Here is a 22,599-nt window from a genome sequence, read left to right as displayed (position 1 = left end):
ACATGACTGGGTACTGTAGTTAGTCCTCAGCCCCTTCCTCTGGCTGGTGCAGGGACATGACTGGGTACTGTAGTTAGTCCTCAGCCCCTTCCTCTGGCTGGTGCAGGGACATGACTGGGTACTGTAGCTAGTCCTCAGCCCCTTCCTCTGGCTGGTGCAGGGACATGACTGGGTACTGTAGTTAGTCCTCAGCCCCTTCCTCTGGCTGGTGCAGGGACATGACTGGGTACTGTAGTTAGTCCTCAGCCCCTTCCTCTGGCTGGTGCAGGGACATGACTGGGTACTGTAGCTAGTCCTCAGCCCCTTCCTCTGGCTGGTGCAGGGACATGACTGGGTACTGTAGTTAGTCCTCAGCCCCTTCCTCTGGCTGGTGCAGGGACATGACTGGGTACTGTAGTTAGTCCTCATCCCCTTCCTCTGGCTGGTGCAGGGACATGACTGGGTACTGTAGTTAGTCCTCAGCCCCTTCCTCTGGCTGGTGCAGGGACATGACTGGGTACTGTAGTTAGTCCTCAGCCCCTTCCTCTGGCTGGTGCAGGGACATGACTGGGTACTGTAGTTAGTCCTCAGCTCCTTCCTCTGGCTGGTGCAGGGACATGACTGGGTACTGTAGCTAGTCCTCAGCCCCTTCCTCTGGCTGGTGCAGGGACATGAGTGGGTACTGTAGTTAGTCCTCAGCCCCTTCTTCTGGCTGCGTGCAGGGACATGACTGGGTACTGTAGTTAGTCCTCAGCCCCTTCCTCTGGCTGGTGCAGGGACATGACTGGGTACTGTAGTTAGTCCTCAGCCCCTGCCTCTGGCTGGGTGCAGGGACATGACTGGGTACTGTAGTTAGTCCTCAGCCCCTTCCTCTGGCTGGTGCAGGGACATGACTGGGTACTGTAGCTAGTCCTCAGCCCCTTCCTCTGGCTGGTGCAGGGACATGACTGGGTACTGTAGCTAGTCCTCAGCCCCTTCCTGTGGCTGGTGCAGGGACATGACTGGGTACTGTAGTTAGTCCTCAGCCCCTTCCTCTGGCTGGTGCAGGGACATGACTGGGTACTGTAGTTAGTCCTCAGCCCCTTCCTCTGGCTGGTGCAGGGACATGACTGGGTACTGTAGCTAGTCCTCAGCCCCTTCCTCTGGCTGGTGCAGGGACATGACTGGGTACTGTAGTTAGTCCTCAGCCCCTTCCTCTGGCTGGTGCAGGGACATGACTGGGTACTGTAGTTAGTCCTCATCCCCTTCCTCTGGCTGGTGCAGGGACATGACTGGGTACTGTAGTTAGTCCTCAGCCCCTTCCTCTGGCTGGTGCAGGGACATGACTGGGTACTGTAGTTAGTCCTCAGCCCCTTCCTCTGGCTGGTGCAGGGACATGACTGGGTACTGTAGTTAGTCCTCAGCTCCTTCCTCTGGCTGGTGCAGGGACATGACTGGGTACTGTAGCTAGTCCTCAGCCCCTTCCTCTGGCTGGTGTAGGGACATGAGTGGGTACTGTAGTTAGTCCTCAGCCCCTTCCTCTCGGGGCTGGTTGCCTGATCTGCCTTCTGGTCTCCAGGAGCTCAGCAGCTTTCTTCACTGTGCCCTTCCGCACGATGTTCCTGCCTTGGGACCAGCTGCCCTTAGGCTCAACCCTCTGACACTGTGAGCTAGTGACCTCTCATCCTTTAAATTGAGGGTTGCAGGCATTTTTGTCCAGCAATAGGATAGCTGACGAATGCAACTAGAATGCAAGACTTTCTCTTGTGTTTGTGCCTCATCTTTTCCTTTTGCCAAGAACACTCTCTTTGGAACTGAAGAGTTTCGTTTATTTTGCCTTCTCCAGGAGAGGCCCAGCATGGATGTGTTGACTCAACAGCCCACAGGCGTTTCTAGCCTGCGCCCAAACCAGCCACTGCTTTCTGTTTCCGCAGAATTAGGCTGCTGCTATTCTTCCCTTGTCCTTTATCAACACTCCCGTCCTCCTACCCCTTCTCCTTGCCCAAAATAGCCCCCTCTGATGCTTTTCATGAGATGAAAGCAAGACATTTGCTCAGTGCTCACTTATAGAGCAGCAAACAGAGACACACTGAGTATGTGAACATCCACAGACTTTCGAAAACAAAAAATATGATGGGTCACAGGAGGATCAGAATGAAAGACATCAGCGAGCTCCTTTCTCTACTCTGCTTTCTCTTCCCTCTTTTCTTCTCCCTGCTTTGTACCTCTCCTTCGCTCTTGCAAATAGAGAAAGCCCACCATTATATTTCTCTTCTGAACCTTATCAAGAGGGAGAGTTTCAATGTGTTTTGTCTCTTATCTTCTGGGGCCACATTTAATTTTACTATTCAATTTCTTTGCACCATTGTAGAATACTATAGGGACAGAGAGGAGGAAGCATCACCACAAAGTGGTAAAACAAGATAACACTAGGTTGATGTTGGTATGAAATCTAAATTAAACAGAGATACTTTCACACTATGTTTCTTTAATACCCCCTCTGTTAGTGGTTTGGAAGGCCAAGGTTGATGAATAATACTTGTATTAGTTAACTTTTTATTCCTGTTGCAAAATAGCTAAGAAAAACAAAGGAGGAAAGGTTTATTTGACTCATAGTTTCCGAGGTCCTTGGCTAGCCACCTCCAGTGCTTTCAGTCATTTCAGAGCAGAAATACCATGGTGGAAGAGCGTGGCGGAGGAAAACTGTCCACCTTTCAGAAGCCAGGAAACGGCAAGAAAGGGTGAGATTCCAAGAGGAAAGGACCAGGGCCAAGATGTAGCCCCCAAGGTCCAGGCTCACGTCCTTTAACCGGGCTCCGTCTCCCAGGTTTCCATCATCTCCCAGTAATGACCATCAAATTATGATCTTGAGCCTAGATTTGTCCACTGATGAAGACAGATAGCTTGTGATCTAATCACGTCCCAAAGCCCTGTCTCTGAACATACAAGATTTTCAGATAATGCATCCCTGATCACCTTCTTGATTGCAAACTCACAAGAGAGCTCAAGTAATTATTCAGTTGACCATACTTAAATTCCAGACTCACAGAAATAGTGAGGAATAGATAAGTCTGTACTGTTTTCAGCCACTTTTTCTGGTTTGTTTGTTTTGTTTAGTCGGTGGTGTTACTGGGGACTGAATCCGGAGCCTCTCACACGCTAGGCAAGTGCTTTCCCACTGGGCTGAACTCCCTCCCTTGGTCACTAAGTTTTGAGGTAATGTGCCATGTAGCAATGCATAACTAGTACACCACCTACAGAATAGAACAGGTAGACAAAAGTCGCTGTTATCCACTCCCCTGTTATGATTAGTGTAACATGACCCCCAGAAGTCTCTGTATGCCTGTTCCATAAAGAAAGATAAACCTGAGTGTTTCGTAGGAAAATGGATAACTTTGAATCCATAATGTTAAGTGAAATAAATCATATACATAGCTTAAATATTGTATGATTTCTCTATATGCGCAACCCAAAATATAAATGTAGTAATAAATTGAAATGAATAAATAAAACAGATATACTCACCAATAAAAGTAAACTGATTCACAAAAAATAATAAAAAATTTAAAAGACAAGATAAAAGCATTCGTTGTGTAATACTAATTTGAAAATTAATGCTCTTCAATTAAAAAAAATTCATTTCTTCTGTAAGGAGGCCTCCTCCGGCCTCTTTCAGTAGTCCCCAAATCTGCAGCTATCTTCCCCTACAACTAGCCATACAAGGTCAGATTGAATTAGTAATTCCTTTTATTACCTCGTCTGAAAAAAATTACACACTGATACTTTTACAAAATCCTGCTGGTCACACAGGTTTGCCTTCTTCAGTATCAGAGGGGTGTAAAGGGAATGAATATCAGGAGGCAGGAATTATTTGAGGTCTGTTTTATAGACTGGCTTCCCATAAATATGTTGGCCAAGAAAAGAGCCTATTTTTGAAACTCACTTTATGTGTATAGTTTAATCCAAAGCCTTCCCACATCAATAAAAATGAATTACGACTAATTTCTTACCCCAGTACTTACTAGTACAATCATTGAAATAGATTATTATTTAATGACTGATTTAGATAAGATTTGTATCGAACAAAAATGTGCCTCCTATTTTCGAGGCATTTGAAATTCAACTACTATCCATTGGTTTCTAACATGTTTCTGTAATGGAAGTTAAAGCTATAGTGTTATTTCCATTTTCTTTTTTTAAAAATATACTGTATATTTTTCAACTTGAAGCAGTAGGGAAATTCAAACCTTCCCTCAGAAGGTTTAGTAATTGAATCTGAAGAAACAAACTGACAATGGGCAAATTAACAGGAGACAAGGCATTGCATATGTGTGGGGGAACTATATAAATATAAAACTCAAAAAGCCCAAATGATTGAGCATAAATTGCCTCATCATGAGAGAATAGAGGAGGGGACCAGAGGGGATTTTGGAGGGGTAATAAATGATTTTCAGGAGAAATGAATGAATAAACCCAGAGAACAGACAGTGTTCTCAGAGGAACTATCTGTGGACTCTAGGTTTGATGTTTGATTTTTCCGTCTTTTCCTGTCTGATTTGAGTTTAATCTTCCTGAGTTAATAAATTTTTGATAAGGAGTTCAAAAGCAGTTGTGTCCCTCTCTGGCGAATCCAGCGTGTCTGCAGATAAGGAAACCTTAGGGGAGCCCTTCCCTGCCTTTGCTTCTCCCCAGAAGCCCTCAATTTGAAGTCCAAAGCAGTGTGTTTTGGAGCATAATTTTCTGAGTCCCAACAGAACTCTTTCTCACTTACCTGAAAATTTCAAAGTGAGTGACCAATGCAAGGCATTTTCAGGCACTCACAGACACTTTTTAAACATTTCCTATATAGCTAACATTGTTTGACCTGTAGTGTCCCCAGGGTAAAATAATGTGTAACTCCATGAAATGTATCTATTTTGAGATAATTTCAATACGTAAGTACAGTAGGAGAACAAGGCATAAAGCACAGTGAGGACCGAGGAAGGAAGTGCTCACGCCTTCAGGCGATGATACTAAGGAAGGTCCAGAGCGGGTAACACTGAATTATGGTTTGAACAATGATAGGCGTTCACCTAACGGACTAGAATTGAGTGGGATAACTCAGTAAGACATTTTGCATGAAATAACCAAAATGTGCCAAAGCAAGAAAATATGTCATAGCAGAACTTATGTATTAGGTTTTGATACTGCTGTAATAATTCACCATGGACTTGGTAGCTAACACAGTACAAATTTCCTATCTTTCAGTTCTATAACAGGTCTAAAATAGACATAAGTCTCACTGAATTAAAATCAAAATGTCAGCAGAATTGTATTATTTCCTGGAAGCTCCAGGGTAAAGTCCGTTTCCTTTCCTTTTCCAGCTTCTAGAGCCTTTTCCACATTCTTTGATTTGTGGCTTCATTCCTCCATCTTCAAAGCCAACAATGGTAGGTCGACGTCTTCTTTTACTGTCGTCTCTCTGGTTCTCTGAATCTGGGAAAGTTCTCTGTATTTTAGAACTCACGTGATTAGAGTGGGCCCATCTCGGTAATCCAGAATAATCTCCCCATTTCAGAGCCCTTATCCTCGGTCCTATCTGCAGTGTACTTTTTGTCACATAAAGTAGCGTATCCACAGCTCCGAGGATTAGGACATGGGTCTCTTTGGGAACTACTATTCTGCCTAGCATGGGATTTATTCAGAAGAGATCCAAGAGTGGTTAGAATGTAGAGTTCTTGAGAGTAAAAGGCAAGAAATAAGGCTGAGAAAGTAGTCAAGGCCCCGTGCAAGGAAGCATAAATTGGACTAAGACGAGATATTAATTTCTATAAGGAACATTTGCTTTTCATCATGCATTATTTATCCTTTCTTTTATAGTGTTTCTGTTCTCTTTGGAAGAACTTGACTTTGGGGTTCTAAATAGGCTACCAGTTATGCTACATTATCTGTCTATCTAGATTGGACCTATGATCCAGGCATACTCTCTTGGTCTTAGTAAATATTCTAAAGTGTGGTGGTACTATTCTACCAGAAGCTTTGCTTACATTTCTCTCCTGCTTTGGAGTTGCTAGGTAGGATTATAAGCTTGGTATTAGCTAATGTCCTGTTACTGAAAGGAAGCTCATCTACTTAAGATATAACTGCCTAAAACAGGACAGCAAAGAAAAGAGATGAAAGAGTATTATTTTAAATCCCCTAAAAGCTGTCCTTTTCCTTTCTGTGAAACTGAAAGTCCTGGGTAATTCACCCTACATTTGTGAAAAATCTTCAAAGGGGCAAAAGCTGGAGAGAGATGTGATCGGGTTTCCCCAAGGGTAATACGCAGAATGACTTGTAGAGAAGCAAAAGTCATTGTAATTGTTCAGATAGCCAATGGATGATTAAATTAGAACAGCTAGGGCAGTGGTGATGAACCTATGACACATGTGTTATTGTGTTTTTCCTTTAACACAAAAGGTGAGGGTTTTTCCTAAACTAAAACCTCAATATTCAAGTTTAACTGCAATGCTGGCCCTTTGTAATAAGTAAGTGGATTGTGGGTTGCATTTTGGGCTCTCAGGCTCTAAAAGCTTTGCCATCACTGAGCTAGTCCAAGGAACAAAGGATTTTAGCATAGCGTGGTCAATACATCAAAAGCCAAGATATAAAAGCAAAGCACATTCATTTAAGATAGTAAAGTGAGGGGCTAGGGATTTAGCTCAGCGGCATAAGCGCCTGCCTTGCAAGCAGGCAGTCGTAAGTTCGATCCCCAGTACCGATAAAAACGAAAAAGACAAAAAAAAGATAGTAAAGTGGTGACTATGGAAACTTTAGTGATTTATTTAATAGGAGTTAGACTCTTGAAGACTGAGAGTTGTACTTTAAATATTTCATTCTTAAATATGATTATAAAAGTAAATGATTCCCATTGTACAATATCCAGTAAATAAAAAGATAAAATAAAAATTACCAATAATATTACCAACAACACCACTGTTAAAAATTTGGTTATCTCATTTGAGAGAAAAAATACTATCTTCCAGCTATCACTTTGTTATGTTGTAAATAGTTCCCTTTTCATTAAATATTCATGAAAGCATTATTTTTATTATCTGCATAATATTCCATACACGAATGCTATTTCTTTACCTTTGCATACAAATCACAAGTTATTATGGCATACCGTATTAGGTTAACTTTAAAATATTTCCCCTTTTTATGTCTTAAACTTTTTAACTTTCTAATCAATGCTATAGTAATTCAGTTTAAAGCTCATTTTTATTTTCAGGAGGATAAAGAGGAATTAGAGGAGGAGAAAGGACGGGAAGTGAGGGATGGGGAAGGGAATAAGAAAAATAAGCAAGCCATGTCATGTACCTGTGCCTCCTCACCAAGGTGATGGTAAAATGCATGTAAAATCGAAGCATGTACTAAGAGGAAACATTAGCAATTGCAAATGTCTGTCTACCATTATGAGCCATTAGCTTATCTCTATCCCCTGACTGAAGGAGCAAAGTGTGTCATTTAGCCTCCTCTTGTTCCTGAAATAGTAAAAGAATTCTTTTTTCTGTTTCCTTTCATGTTTCTTATATGTGGCATCCTGTTTCCTGCTGAGTCTTTTTGACCCAACTCCTACAAGCTTTTGCTATTTCTTTGTGATCTCCTTGGGAATTTGCCCTACATTCCACTTTCTGTGGCATTTCCATTTGTACTTTATCTCTCTGTGAAGTTCTTTCTTAAGCAACTTCTGTAGTCCTTGCCAATTTTTTTTCTCATTGAAAATGTAACAGATTGTGCTGCTGAAGTGCTCTGGGAAATGTTTTGCTTGATCAGGTCAAAAACAGCATCTTTGACCAACATTTGAATGCAAAGGTGAATCACTAAAATGGTAGATTTTTACCAGAGATTTACATAGACAAGGAACTTATGTTTATTTATATTATTGGACCTCTGTGACTTGTATGGCTAAATATGTGCTTATGAGGTACATAAGTCAATAACGTGTAAAATTTAATATTCTTGACAAGCTATAGGACACTTTCCCTCCCTCTTGAATATTGACTTAGCCAATCAGGTTTTAAAATAAGACTGGTGATTAAAATAAAGCATTTATGGAACAAATTATGAGACTATATTATGCCAAGCCACTTTTTTCTGGAAGGTCATTTCTTTGCAAGAATCCAATGTTTTTATGCTACTTTTTTTGTTTTTGTTTTTGTTTTTTTGGTACCAGGGATCAAACTCATGACTTCATGCTTGTCAGGCAGGCACTTATGCTGCTGAGCTAAATCTCAGCCCTAAGAATCAAATGTTTTTAAAGCTACTATACTTTTGCCAAAATAACTTTAAACTTCTCAATGTTGGAAACTTCAAATATTTATAAAAGCAGAGAGAATAGAATCATGACACTCATGTACCCATACATCAGTTTAAAACCACTCAACACATAACTAATCTTTCTTTCATTTATCAGTGTCTATTGATTTTATAAAACATTGGATTTCAATATATTTTTATCGTATCCATCTCCTCGTTACCGTCTCATTTCCTACCTGCTTATTCTCTTCCTCTTGTCTAGTAATAGTCCTCCTTCTATTTTATGTCATCTTTTTTAGATTTTGCATATTAGAGAAAAGTGATATTTGTGTTTCTGAGTCTGGTTTATTTAAGTGAACCTGATGAATTCCAGATAGATCCATTTTCCCAAAAATAATAAAATTTCATTCTTCTTTGGGACTGAATAATACTCCATTGTGTATATAGCACATTTTACTTGATCTTAGCCAAAAGGCTGAGAAGCGATAGACAGACACATTTCTTTACTCATTTATCTATGTGTGAACATGTAGGCTGGTTCCACATTTTAGCTATTCTCACTTGCATTATAAACAAGGGTATTCCACTATCCCTATAGTATGCTGAACTTAATTTCTTCAAGTTCACTAAGGAGTGATATAACCGGGCCAAATGGTAGCTGTGTTTTTAATTTTTTGAGAAATGTAGACGAGTTCCTTTTCCCTACATTCTCCCTAGTTATACTTTTGTATTATTATTATTGTATTATTATTGTATGCTATGCTTTATGCCTAGATGACGCCCCCAAAGCCTTGCACACTCATAGATGGGACTTTTGAAAGGCAGTTGAATCATGGGGTGTTATAACTAAGCAGTAGGAGGCTGGCCTGTTCAGAAGAGGTGAGTCACAGAGTGTGTGACATGAAGGGGCAGGCGTATTTCGTTCCCAGGCTCCCTTTTTTTCTCTGTTTCCTGGCCTCCGTGACATGAAACACTTTCCTTCTCCCTCCTCTGCTTTTCCTGGAATTCAAGATAGGTACAGGTTTAAGATAATGACTTGAGACTTGCCGGTGTTGCTTCAGCCTGGAACTAGGCACTGTAAAAGCTGGCAACTGGTTGTCCCTGCAGATCCTGACAATTACTTTAGCTTCTTTTATCTTGGTGTCCTCAGGCTTGAAGGGAGATGAGATAAGCCAGGTGATTTAAAAGTAGAAAACATTGTAATACAGACATTAAGTGATTAACACGTCTACTTGCAGAGCTGACCCAAAGTTTAATAGACCCAAAATTTTCAGGTAATAAGGGAGACATATAAAATGAAGGCAAAAATGTCAAGTTTTATCCTATTTTTAGTTACCAGTTGGAAATCTACCGGCCCAGCCACTAAATACCTGTTATGTAAGAATTTACATTAGCTACTGACAGATTCAGTGGCTGAATAGAAAGACCAGAAGAAAGTCAGGTAATTAATTTATTCAGCTCCCATGTGTTGAGTATTGTAGGGGAAAAAAGCAATACCTTTTCATCACACCTACTGCAAGATTCAAGACTAACAGTCCTGTAAGAAAAGGCAGACTAACAAGAAGAAAGCATAGCAAATCTGTTTAACCAAATGAAATGAAATAAGAACCAAAGACCTAGGAAAAACTGTTTTATACTCAGGTTTGCTGCAGAGGGACAGATTTCATGTATAAATATGGTTAGGAACAAAGGGACTGGTGGTGGCTTAGTAAGGTCGGTTTGTTCAGATTCTTTTGTCCTTTGATTATAGGGAAGGACCCTCTAAAACAAGGGTTGTATGACCTTCAGGTAAGGTAGGTAGAGAATTCCTTTATGACTGCACTTTACAGGAGAAAGGGAGCGCTGACCTTTCTCCTCCTGCAATTTTCTCAGGTGCTAAGATATCATACTTTGGAATATGTTCTGAGGTCCAAGAGTATCTACAACTATTATGTGTGAGGAATAAGAATATTCAAGATCCTTACAGTTTATTCTGAGTATAAGATAAACAGTGAGACTCAAAGGGAAAGCCAAATCTGAAAAACTGCAAAGAAACATCAGAATCTGATGACAAATTATCTTCAAACTGACAGATGGGACAGAATGGTTAGTTAAAAAAAATTCTGTCCTGCGACACCACACAAGGTGATGGAATAGAATGTCAAATTCTCATATGAAATATGTTTTAAACTTTTCAAGGGGCTGGGGATTTAGCTCAGCAGCACAAATACCTGCCTTGTATTCATATGGTCGTGAGTTCAGTCCCCGGTACTGATTAAAAAAAAAAAAAAAAACTTTTCAAAATACTGTAATCAAACTGTATGTATTATATTGAATATTATAAACAAAGACAAAGCTCTTTAATGATTTTAGAAATAGAACTATTAGAATAATTTAGTACTTTTCACCACTAGATTCACTATAATATGTTGCTGAAGAATTTTTAAAAATGTAATGTTACGTTATTCACAGATGGTTTGTGTCACACTTTAGTTTCAACAAAATACATTTAAATACATTTTCTAATTATTTAAAATGTGATATAAGCACTCCTTTCTAGGATGCCTTGTGCGCTGGTTAATCTTTTGCTGTTGGAAATGAGCCAATTTATATGTAAAATTCAGAAAAAGAAACAATTTTGCAACTAATGTTAGTTTGTAGGAGGAAATAACAGCTTTCATAAAGTATTAAATAGATTGAAAATATCTTGCAACTAATGTGAATTTGTTAATCATAAATAATTGAGTTAATGAGCTGCCCAAAGCTTCATGGACTAGAGAAACAAGTACAGTCTCACGGGATAATCTATATATCTCACTCCTTTACTGAACCTCCACCCATAATATGTCAAAGACAATAGGGAAATCAAAGGAGGGCATTTTCAAATCGTTTTAGCTTTATGTTTTTTTATTTACTTGGTGGCAAAGAGACTAGAACCCACATTTTAACATTTTTTATCATAAAACTCATCAGAATCACAGAGTTCCATCCCAGACAACTTTTTCATGTCCTGTAACCTCTCACAATATGCAGCATTCTCATTGACTATCAACAAAAAACAAAACAATATACAGTTACAGAACAATTAATGCTATGGTTTAATGTGTCTTCAAAAGTTCATGTGTTGCAAACTTAATCCCCAGTGTGTGGTGCTGATAGGTGGCACCTTCAAGCAGTGATTGGGAATGATTAACGTCATTGTCGCAGGAATAGGCTCATTGTTGCAGGAGTGGCCTCCTTCCCTGTGAAGAAAGTGTTTGACCTCTTTCCTTCCCTCTTACATGTGTTCTTTCGCCTTGTTATGCCTTCTGCCTTCTATTAGGATGCAATAAGAAGAGCTTTGCCAGATGTGGCTCCTCAAGCATAGATTTTTCTAGCCTCCAAAGCAATGGACCAAGTAAATTTGTACTGTTTATGAATTACCAGGTCTGTGGTATTCTGGGGGTGGACTAAGACTTAACATTATCAATATTCGCTCAAGAAGCTGTCACCACTGAGCTATACCTACATTTTTAGTAAAATGCCCACATTTTAGTTCACTATATTAATTTGTTTGAGGTTTAACATCCATCAGAGAGACTGCTATATGTAATTTTTGAGTTCTGCTTCTCTTACACATAATGTAGAATAGTAATAATCTAGGGTACTTACGAAGAATCTAAGGTGGAAGTTCCTTCTAGACCACAATCTTAGTGGTACCACACAATGCTTCATGTGTCATTTATCACATTCTGGTGCAGGTGTTGAACCCAAACTTTCAGGTTACAACTGTGTGTTAAAGATTCTGTTACTTCTATTCTATTGGTGATTTTTATTATAAACACAGTTGCTACATTTTACATCTACTGAGCACCCTTAAATTGTCCAATTTATAAAAAGTCATAAAATATAGAAAAGTATGCACTAATTACTGTGCAAAGAGCTGCATCGAAAGTGTTTCCATTTAACCAGAGCAAGTTAGGATAAGTTCTAAGCCTTACTTCAGTGATGAGCATCCTGAGGCTCAGAGTGGCTGAGTAATTCTATTAACGTTACACAGCTTGTAAATGGCAAAAGAGGTTCAGATCTACCTACTTTCATTCACCTACTTATTCTTTCATAAAACAAATGTTTATCACAAGCACACTCTGTGCAGTTGTTTGCATTAATATTTGATTCCTACAGACAAGGAGGATGAAGCATAAGGTCACAGAGAGTCACTATCATAGCTGGGATTGGAATCCAGGTCTCTAACTCCAGGTCCAAGACACTTGTCTACTGTGAACTTGGAGCCTTGCATCTTTTCTTTATTCTGAACATACTCTATACTTAAGCTCAAATACAGCTGAGCAGTACATCCCATCAAGTCCTGAAGGTCTCATGAAACTTTCTCCTTATTTGTATGAATCTCTTATATCTTTAATCTTCATGGCATGAAAACTTATTGGTATAGGTTCTTGACATACTTCTTAACTGTTTTGCCAATGAATGTACCTTTAGAGCTTCATAGATTGTAACCTAAAAGAAAAATTGCTGTGTCACCAAAATCTGTTGTTATCTTCGCGTGGAATATAGTGCTTAACCATAAAGAATCTAAAAGTATGAGGCCCTGAGTTTGATTCCTAGTATAAAACAATGGTGACAAGGGCCAGGGATAGCACCTGCCAGGCCAGAGCGAGCGCATGAATTTGATTCCTGATTTAAAAAAAGAAAAGTTAGAAACTAAGCACTCGTTTACTGAAGGAACAGTTCCTAAACAGGAACTGAATTAATGTCCAAATAATCTAGAACCATTTCTTGTTCTTTAGAAAACACCCATTTGAGATGGCAGGGCCCATTTATTCCAAGGTTATTCCTTTTAGATTTGATTTTATGTGGAATATTTATTTTACATATCTGACATTTTATATATTTTATTTACATCCTCTGATTTTCCATTGAACGTTGCCATTAACTTTCTTTGGATAATACTAGGCACAAATTTCCTAAAAGATGTCTCATAAATTTTCTATCCTTCAAGGTACTCTAATAAAAAGCCAGGAGTCCTTGACCATATCATATCAGGAAACATCAGTGCTATCCCATCCTTAGAGATTCATCCTGAAAATTGGCACTTCAAAGTTCAAAAAAACCTATCTTAAGGAAATCCGTTTAGGAAGATGTAATGTGTGTATATGCCTGTTCTCCACAATGAATGGGTTTATTATATAGTGAGAATGTATGCTAATAAAAAAGAAACCCATTTAACTGTCCTTACTTTTGTGCTTCCCAAACTTCCTTGATCATTGAACCTCTTATTATTATCATAGAAATTAATAGTCTTTGGGGAACCGTGTGTCCACTTAATTCCAGCTGTTGACTGTTCCATACGATGCCCCTTCTCTTATGTGACTGATCATCCATAACAGCAGTAGTAAAGGTCCCCATATCATTGGGGTCCCTAAGTCCTTCAGTATGGGTGTCATCACATTTCCCTATCTAAATACTTGACATAATAAATAACAGCTTTTCTCTTAGGAAAAAGGTCTTTTTATTTCCTGGAAAAATTAAATTTGTTTGAATCTGAAAATTTCAAATTGTCAATATTACTCTAAAAATGTTTTCTCTTGTGGAGGCTATCTTTGTTTTTTTATTTTGTTTTGTTTTTTGAACTATTTTTAAAAATGCATTTAAAGTAAAACCAAAGTAAAATGCATTTGTTCATTAACGTACTATTTAAACATCTTTCACTTGGAGGCTCTCTTCTCTTTGATCCCTGTCCAGAGGAAAGCTGAAATAGAACAATAGTGTACAGAAATAAAATATAGATTTCCATTTCAGTGAGTGATTGGAGATTTAGAAAGACAGCACACCAATCTGGAAAATGATAAAGTTTTATTCCAAGAGCAAGTCATTGGGAACTTGAAACACCAAGGTTCCTTTGGCAGGGAGAAAAAGTAATATTTTTCCTTACCTGTCACAAGGGCCATGGCTGAAAGTTCTGTAACAGAAAAGAGGTTAATAAAAAAAAGCACAGAAAACTTATTTAGCCATATTTTATGTGACAGTGAAGCCTTCAAAAATGTAGACCTAAAAACTCAGGAAAAAAATTTTTTTTTCCATTCAGGTTTGATGAAGAAAAGACAAAGGAGTAGAAATATGATTAGAAGAAAGGTCTGAGCTGATGATAATAAATGGGGGGAAATTTAGCAAGGCCTCTTTATTTAGAATTTTCCAGATTCCTTTGTCCCTGAGTATGCAATAGTATATAATGAAGAGCTTCCAAAGAAAGGGAGAGTTGTGGAACTTCCTAGGTTTTACGTCTTGCTTTGGGAGAAAGATAGGAGTTCAGAAGCCTGCTTGCAAGGCCCCCCAACCTCCTTTTGGTCCAAGTCCCCAACATGCCTAGAAACATACCATGCTTTCAGGTATCACGTTCTGAGTCCTGATACTTTCAACTTGGAAATTCTTACTCTATGACTCCTCCAATTCTGTTCAAATCAACAACTGTTCATTGTTTGAAAGTGATAGAAAGATGAAAAAGTGAAAAAATCCTTTGTCCTTGTGGGACCCCCCCCCACAACCTCAATCAGGCATCAGCCCCAATCTTGGGAAAATCAAAGGAATCCACCAATCATCTGTGCTTATCTAAGCAACAGGCCTCCAGCAACGAGTCTCTGTATTCAACTGTTTGGTAAAGCAAGCACTACTTGGGCCAGTTGACTATTTTCTGTTGAAGCAAAACTCATATGTCTGATTCCCATAATCATTCATCTTCACAATGCTGGTTTAGCATAATAGAAAGCAACATGTTGAGAAAGGTACCTGTGTATCATTTTATAAAACAAAATACACGGTAACTGTGAAATTCAAAGTGGTATCAGTGTTGTCCTTCCCATTACCTGCTAGCTGTCTAAAAAGTGAGCTGATTTTTAGTATTTTATTAACTAAAATTATTTTAGGCTCTCAAGTTACTGAAATAGAGACTTCCTTCACAGACAAAGAGTTTTCTTAGGGCTATCAATATTTACTACTTTCTGCAGAGAGCTAGAATATTATTTATAAGGCCAAAGACAAGGAAATAAATAAAATGACCATTTAATCATATATGCCATGACTTTACATTTTATCACTGATTTAAACAAAAGAGTATATTTCCAAAAGAATGTGTAAGAGAAACTTGCAGAGAAATTTGATGTTCAGTTGTAGTTTATCCTGAAGTCCCAGAAAAGCTTATTAGGCCTTCACCTCTTCCCATTTCTATGTTCTGTTCTCTTCTATGTTGATTTCTTTCTCAGGTTCCAAGCAACCCAAATAAAACTACCTGTACCACCAACCTTATGTCTTCATAATTTTATGCCCTGTTTATGTAACAGGAAGAGGGAAATCAGTAAAATTTTCTCACTTGGGGGATAAATTTTGTTGCCCTGAACTGGTTCAAGTCAAACATTCTAGATAGAGGAATAGGAATGGCCTAAAGTGTTAGTATTGCTATATGATAATATACGACAGCAAGCAGCTGGGCCAGGAATCCAGGAATAAGTTATCTGGGTCCTTGTTCCAGGGCCTTTCCCCTAAGGGAAGCGTTCATCAGTGTGTCAGCCCAGGCACTGTGGAGAGAGGCATTTGCAGGCTCACTGATGGGATTGGCAAGATTCAATCCAAAATGTAGCACAGATATTGTGAAAGGGAATAAAACTTCTCAAAAGAACAGAACAACAGGGATGGGGAAAAGAAGAAAATAGAAAGGGGAAAAATATATGTGTGTGTGTGTGTGTATGTGTATATATATATATATATATATATATATATATATATATACATACACACAACATAGTTAAGATAATTTTACTGTTGATCCTATTAGCTCAGGAAAAGAAAATGTGATTGCTTATATTGTTTGATCTGTTTTACATGCCTGAATCTTGTAATCTGAGCAACTATTTTGAAGATAACAATATGAAATAGTGAATACTGTTAATTTCTTATCAGCTTGTTTCCAAATCCTATGTTGTTTCTACTGTTTTTTCTTTTAATCTCTTTAAAATTAAAAAAAAATCAATTTCTTCAAAACTCTCTGAAAACCAGAGATTTTCCTCAATTCATTGGGCTTCAATATAGGACCTTGCTTTATCAAAGCCAGTAAGGAAGAGGGTTTTCTAGTATGATAGAAATCAAAATTTTGGGCCCAGGGGTTTAGCTCAGCAGCATAATTGCCTGTTTGGCAAATGTGAGGTCATGAGTTTGATCCATAGTACCAAAAAAAGAAAGAAAGAAAAGAAAAAAATCTAAATTTTGTAGTCTAATCATAGAAATGACAGCTTCATAATACAGTATTAGGCACTCTGTTGGTCAAAAGCAAGTTACTCAAAAAGAGGAAATTGCACAGAGACATTAATATCGAGGAGTGGGAACAGTGGACCATTTAGAAAATGTCTTTCCACGCCAAACTAGAGTCGTGTGTCCATCTCCAAAGGTGATGTGTGGGAAATTTTTCCAAAGCACAAGGCTGAAAGCGAGGGAGGGAATTAATCCTCTGGGGAAATTAGGGAGCTATCAGAAGAGAGGGATGGATGCTCGAGGTGAATAAACTGTTGGTGACATATTCCCAGGACTGACGCTGAGTTGTATAGAACACAGCTCTATTTCTACTTCCATGACTTTGAGTCATTGTGAATCTCAAGGCTTATATTAAATTACCTAATTACATGTTTGTATTATGGGATAAAGATATTTTGTGTGTTAATTCAAGTTTTCTAAGACAGCTCTATTCTTCCTTTATTTTTGGTTTAAATTACAATTTTCAGCCAATGCCTGTCCATGAAATAGGTTAAATTTCAACTTTTTCTCAGGTGTGAAAATTACATGGAGACTTAAGATTCAAATTCGTTGAAAATTCATCCTATTTTACCTAAAGAGACATTTTGTAGTTGTTAGGATAATGAAGCAGAACCGAATGTTTAGACCTGAGATTTTAGCATTTTAGTATAAAATCAAAATAAGTATTAACCTTGAAATGAAAAAGATTTTTTGGCCTCTTCTGTATACAAATCACAGACTTACCATTTGATTTTTATCAAGAAAGTAAACAAGTCTCCATCACAAAGAGTATTTACCTGTGAGATTTCAGAACAGTTTAAATTGTCAGGCTAAGATGTATAAATGAACTCAGTCTCATCTATGTTCAGACAGTATTAAAGTGTGATGGGTATTCAGTCTGACCCACTGTTTCCTGGTAAAGTCTTCCAAAACTATGGCTTTCAGACAGCATGTGAGTGTCTCAGAGGTAGTCATTTGAACTTAATTTGAGTCAGAAGCTAATTTTTAAAATAATTATATTATTAAGATATAGAGGATGGGAGAGAGGGACATGGAAGAATAGAGATGTGCTTTGTGTACATACTAACTACACACAAAGAATATAATCATGTGTTGGAAACATGGACTTAAAGAGGGGGGATAGGATATAGAGACAGAGGAGGAGGGAAGGGAAGGAAAGGGGAAGAAAAAGAATTAGGTACATATGCCTACTCCCTAAAATGAATGTATGCATTATATACTGCAAACACATATTACTAAATTAATAATATAAAAAGAAAAAGGTAAAACTCTGTCTCCCGCTCAGCTCTAGTCCCCATGCCAAAATTTCCATGTTTCAAGGGAAAGAACAGTAACATAAAGATATGGTTGAATTTAAATTAGAAACAATAACATTATTATTATTGCAAAGAATATTATTTATATGCATTTTTTCATAAGTATATATTATAGCTAATAATATATTTTAGCTGGCATTTATTTTTGTTACTTTCACAAATTACTCGGTGCCTATTATATATTCTTTTTGAGCACTTTGCGTATATATCAATTTCTGTAATTGTCTTAGCAGTCATCTATTTAAAATTCATGCATTAATTTCCTTTCCAGTCCATTGTAATGAAGGTACAGAACTCCTGGAATCTCAACACTGTCCATCAGGCAATCCAAGAGTGTTCATTTGTCATGACTAAACCAACATCAGACAGATCTTCTCTGTGGCAAGAAACATCCCTTGGTCTAACTTGTGTAGTGGAGTCAGGGCGGACTCAGTGCCTTTCACAGGAAATACAGTGAGCCTGTTCAGGGGCGAAGGTTCTAAGCAACCCAAGATGTCTGGACTCTCCTCTGCTTTAGAGACTGTCCCCTGAGATATTTCGTTGGCTCATTTTATGTTAACTTTCTAAGAAGGAGTGCTTCATAGCCTTCAGTGTCTCTATATGTCCTGTTTCTTCAATTTATTCATTTATTTTCCATCCAGGCGATGTTTATACAACAAAAATTTAATTGCACCACTCTGTTCTCAGGAAATAAAACAGTAACAATAACTGTTTACCATGGCACACAAGTCCCCTGATTTTCACCAGCCTACCTATCATGCACCGTTTATGTGCACAGATTCTCCTCTCCACCTGTGCACTCAGAATCTTTGAATTCCAGGGCTAATGAATCATTTTTAGTACTTACACATACCTCTACTTGCTGCTTCTTCTGCCTAGAATACTTAGCATCTATCTATCTGCCTCACAAATGCTACTAAATCTTCAACTCACAGATCAGATGCCTACTGCCCTCCAAGCCTAATTAAAACACCCTTTCCTCTCTTAAATATTTTATGTATCTTGTACACATCTCCAAAATAATGTTCATCATTCTGCATAACATTTGTCTTCTCACTGAACTAGAAGAGCCTTTAGGCCAGCACAAGTTACCTTTCCTTGGGGTCTAACACAAAGGCTGTCACGCAGGAACCTCAGTGAACCAATAGAATTACATTTTTTTTTCCTTATCAGGTATGGCATATATATATATACTTTTATTGTCTGCCAGAAGATTTTAGCATTTTGGGCTTACATTTCATTTCCATTTTTAGACCATATCCCAGCACAAAAGTTGTCAGATCTGCTTAGTAAAGGCTGGTATTTCCTAAGTACTCCATGATGTTTTTAGTTCAAAATAAAAGGCAAGCCTTTGGGGAAAATTAAATCTGAGCTCCTGACTTCCCTTAGCATTTAAACACCAATCTATGATCTTGGACATTTTCCTATTTAAATATTGGTTTTATAATCCAAAACTCTGTTGACCTACAGCATTCCACCATTCCTGAAACAACTAATCTTTTTCCTTCTTCTGTGGTCTGCCACTTCTGCTTTGCAAATCTATTTTGGGGTTTCAGAAAGTCTATCCTTTTATCAGTGGAAGCATCCTTTTTACTGCCTTATCTCTTTTCCTACTAATTTTTTGTCAATTTTTGTCCATGAAGACTGTGAATTTGTAGTTTATAACTGTCAGAGGACAATTAAGGTTGGAAAACTAAGATACTGCTACTTCCTACTTAAAAACAGAATCATTAGTTAGGATCTGTTTTATATTATCCTACAGGAGTAAACAGTGTTCCTTCCTAGCTCCTCTGCCTGTACTACAAGATGTGAAGGAAGAAGCCAAGCTCATATAGAGTCCTTCAGTTATTAGTTGAATGAGCAGTTTCTTGCCCCAACAAGGACATAGTCTTTTTAAAAAGTTTAGTGTACTTTTTACCAGGCTCTTTTAAAATAGACCATCTATCTGAAATTTGTTAGAATAAGTAACTAATCATTCGTTTTACTAATCGTGAAGCTAGGAATAAGAACCAGTTTTTCTTGCCATTCCTGGGCCTGTCCTCTTTCTTCTCCTTTTTCCTTTACCTGAGTTGCCCAGCACCAGGCTCCCTGGTGCTAAAAACCTGGCTGTAGGTGCACATTAGATAAGAGGAAGCCCTAATGACCTCACGGATTTAGGGATTCTGATCCTTCCACAGTATAATCAGCTTTCCTCTCTTACTTGGCTGGGCTGCTAGCTCATGCATTTTTATCTGCTGAAAACAAAGAGAACTGGGGAAGGGAAAGCCCTAAAGGCTGCAGACCAGTCTCCGTGACAGCGTAGCTGTATGTTCTCCTAGCAGTAAAGACGGTAACAGGCCCCAGGCAGGGAAATAGCTCTTCCTGGATCTCCATGCTTTTTCTCAAGTGTAATTTCATTTCAATTTCAAGAAAACTGTAAGATAGATGGGGTGTTTCCTTCGCTTTACAGAAAAACAACAAAAATCCAGCTATCTGCCCAAGTTGAATGCTACTTTTTCTACTGCTCCATTGAAAAATACAAGGAGCAAATATTTAAATAGTGGAGAAGAGCCAAGATTCAACCCGGCTGATGGGCTCCAGAGCCCGGGTGCACAATCTCCATGCTGTACCCCTCACAGCTAGGCAGCCTTCTTCCTGGAGCCACAGTGTGGGCATTCATGCCTGGCAGACCAGCCAGCATCCCTGCGGAATCCACACTGAGGCTGCAGTCTCAGGATTACAGCAAAGCCCTTTGTTGGCATGAAATAGAGATGCCCAAGTGATAGGATTTGCCCTTCTCCCACCTCTCGTCACTTCCTCCTGCTTTGTCTCATTGCTTTTCACATTAGAAGCCAAGGATAATGGATGTAAGGAAGGGGAGAGCGCAGAACAAACACTGCACAAGCGAAAACCTGAGAAATCCTTTTGAACCAACTTGCTGGAGTGTGTGTGAGCGAGCAGCCTCACTCTTGCAAAGAGCCAGTTCTGCCCTATGCTGCTGGAAGTGAGCAGCAGGGTAGATGGTGGCTGTAACCGTAGGCCCTGCAGCCAGGCTAGGGTTGGGCTCCAACTCACTTCAGCTTCTTTATAACCTCTTTATAGCCTGCATCTCATTTTCCTTCTCCATAAAGATGATAGCAATCGTGCCACTAATTCATGAAAATAAATTGACTTAATCCATGTAGAACATTGAGAACAGGACCTGACCACAGTGAATACTCAATACATGTTTGCTGTTATTTAATAAAATGAGATATGACAAAATACCTGAGCTAGGCAATTTGCGGAACAGAAATATTTTTTTCCACACAATTCTAGGGGCTGTGAGATTGCAGATCAAGACCTTGGCCTCAGGTGTCCAGTGAGGGTCTTCTCACTATGTCCTCACTGGCAGAGAGCAGAGGACAAATGAGGACAAGCTCCACTCCCTCGCGAAGCAGCAGTGAACCTGAGACCCACAGCCCTTTTCTTTGTTAGTGTATTTTTAAAAGATTTTTGTTGTTGTTTTCTTTTTTGTTTTTGGTACTGGGAAATCGAACTCACAACTTGGCACTTGCCAGGCAGATGCTTGTGTTGCTGAGCTAAATCCCCAGACCCTGTTAGTGTATTTGTATTAGCTCATATTTGTAGAACATAATGACTTCATGTATCATGGAAAGTGTGTACATGTCTATAATACGTCTTAATATGTTCCCTTCCCCTCCTAAGCCTCCCATCTCCCTCCACATTTAATCACCTTCCAATTTGAAAAGCTATATTTCTACGTTTTACGTTCTCTATTTTTTAATTCTTTTTCTCTTCCTTCCCTCCCCTCCATCTCTTGTTCCCCTTCCCATTTGAAAAAGAGCTCCTCACTTCCTATTATGTATTCTTTATTTTGTTTTTATTTATATTTTGAGTTTCTCTACAGGAGAAACCGTGTGTTATTTAAACTGATCTGTTTGATCATTCACTTAACATTTGACCTGAAGGTGCCTGCATTTACCTACAGATGCCTCAAGTTTCTCCTTTATCACAGAGTAGTACCTCATTGTGTGTAAATATGACATTTTCTTTATCCATTCACTGGTTGATGGACATACAGGCTGTTTCCAAGTTTTAATTTTTATAAAGTGTGCTGTTATGAGTGTGAGTATACTTGTTTCACTGTAATATTATGACCAAATCATTCAGGAAGATTCCTAAAAGGGCAATAACAGGGTCAAGTGGAATTCCTAGTTTTAGTTTTTGAGGAGTCTCCATGCTGAGCTCCATAGTGGTTGTACTAGTTTATATCCTCACCGACAATATAAAAGGACTCCTTTCCCCTGCACCTGTGCTAGCGTTTTTGTTTGTTGGTTGGTTGGTTTGGTTTGGTTTTTGTTTCGTTTTGTTTTTGATTCCTTGGTGATAGGTATTCTTTCTGGAGCAATGTAAAAAAAGAAGTATCTTCCCACTCCCCAAGAAACCAGCAAACAACTGAGAGATCCCTGAACATAACCAGAGTATTGGCTGCCTTTTACTTTTAAGAGAAATCTAATGAGAAAACTAAACTAAAACTCATGGATTCATTGTAATACAATTATGATAGTTTCCAGACTATCATAGTATCCAGCTATAGTGGTTTGAGGCAATTACAATAGTCCTGCTGTAGGAACACACTCATCTCATCTCTCAGGCTTTCCATGGCTGTGTGATGGACTGATGCTAAAACATGCCAAAAGTAACGAGCTCCATAGTAAAGGGTTTGCCTAGCCGTACATCTGGGTTCCATCCCTAGCACCACAAGGAAAAATAAAAATTAAGATAGCTC

At 38.7% G+C, this 22,599-nt stretch overlaps 1 protein-coding gene across 22 annotated transcripts in view; it reads left to right on the top strand.

The window, feature by feature from the left end:
• Anks1b (ankyrin repeat and sterile alpha motif domain containing 1B) overlaps positions 1 to 22,599 on the top strand; it is a 1,068,230-nt gene that overhangs the window by 667,450 nt on the left and 378,181 nt on the right. For 17 of the 22 annotated variants that reach the window (XM_063255397.1, XM_063255399.1, XM_063255396.1 and 14 more), the window contains one exon: positions 5,322 to 5,387. The exons of the other annotated variants lie outside the window; for them this stretch is intronic. In XM_063255397.1, coding sequence (XP_063111467.1) covers positions 5,322 to 5,387 — 66 coding nt within the window. The remainder of the gene's footprint in view (positions 1 to 5,321; positions 5,388 to 22,599) is intronic. 22 annotated transcript variants of the gene reach the window in all.

Source organism: Cavia porcellus, unplaced genomic scaffold (genome assembly GCF_034190915.1).
Source record: "Cavia porcellus strain 051 isolate PalLab524CR breed Dunkin Hartley unplaced genomic scaffold, mCavPor4.1 scaffold_8, whole genome shotgun sequence".
Classification (NCBI taxonomy): domain Eukaryota; kingdom Metazoa; phylum Chordata; class Mammalia; order Rodentia; family Caviidae; genus Cavia; species Cavia porcellus.
The sequence above is the reverse complement of the archived record's forward strand: the minus strand, read 5'-3'. Positions and strand labels throughout refer to the sequence as shown.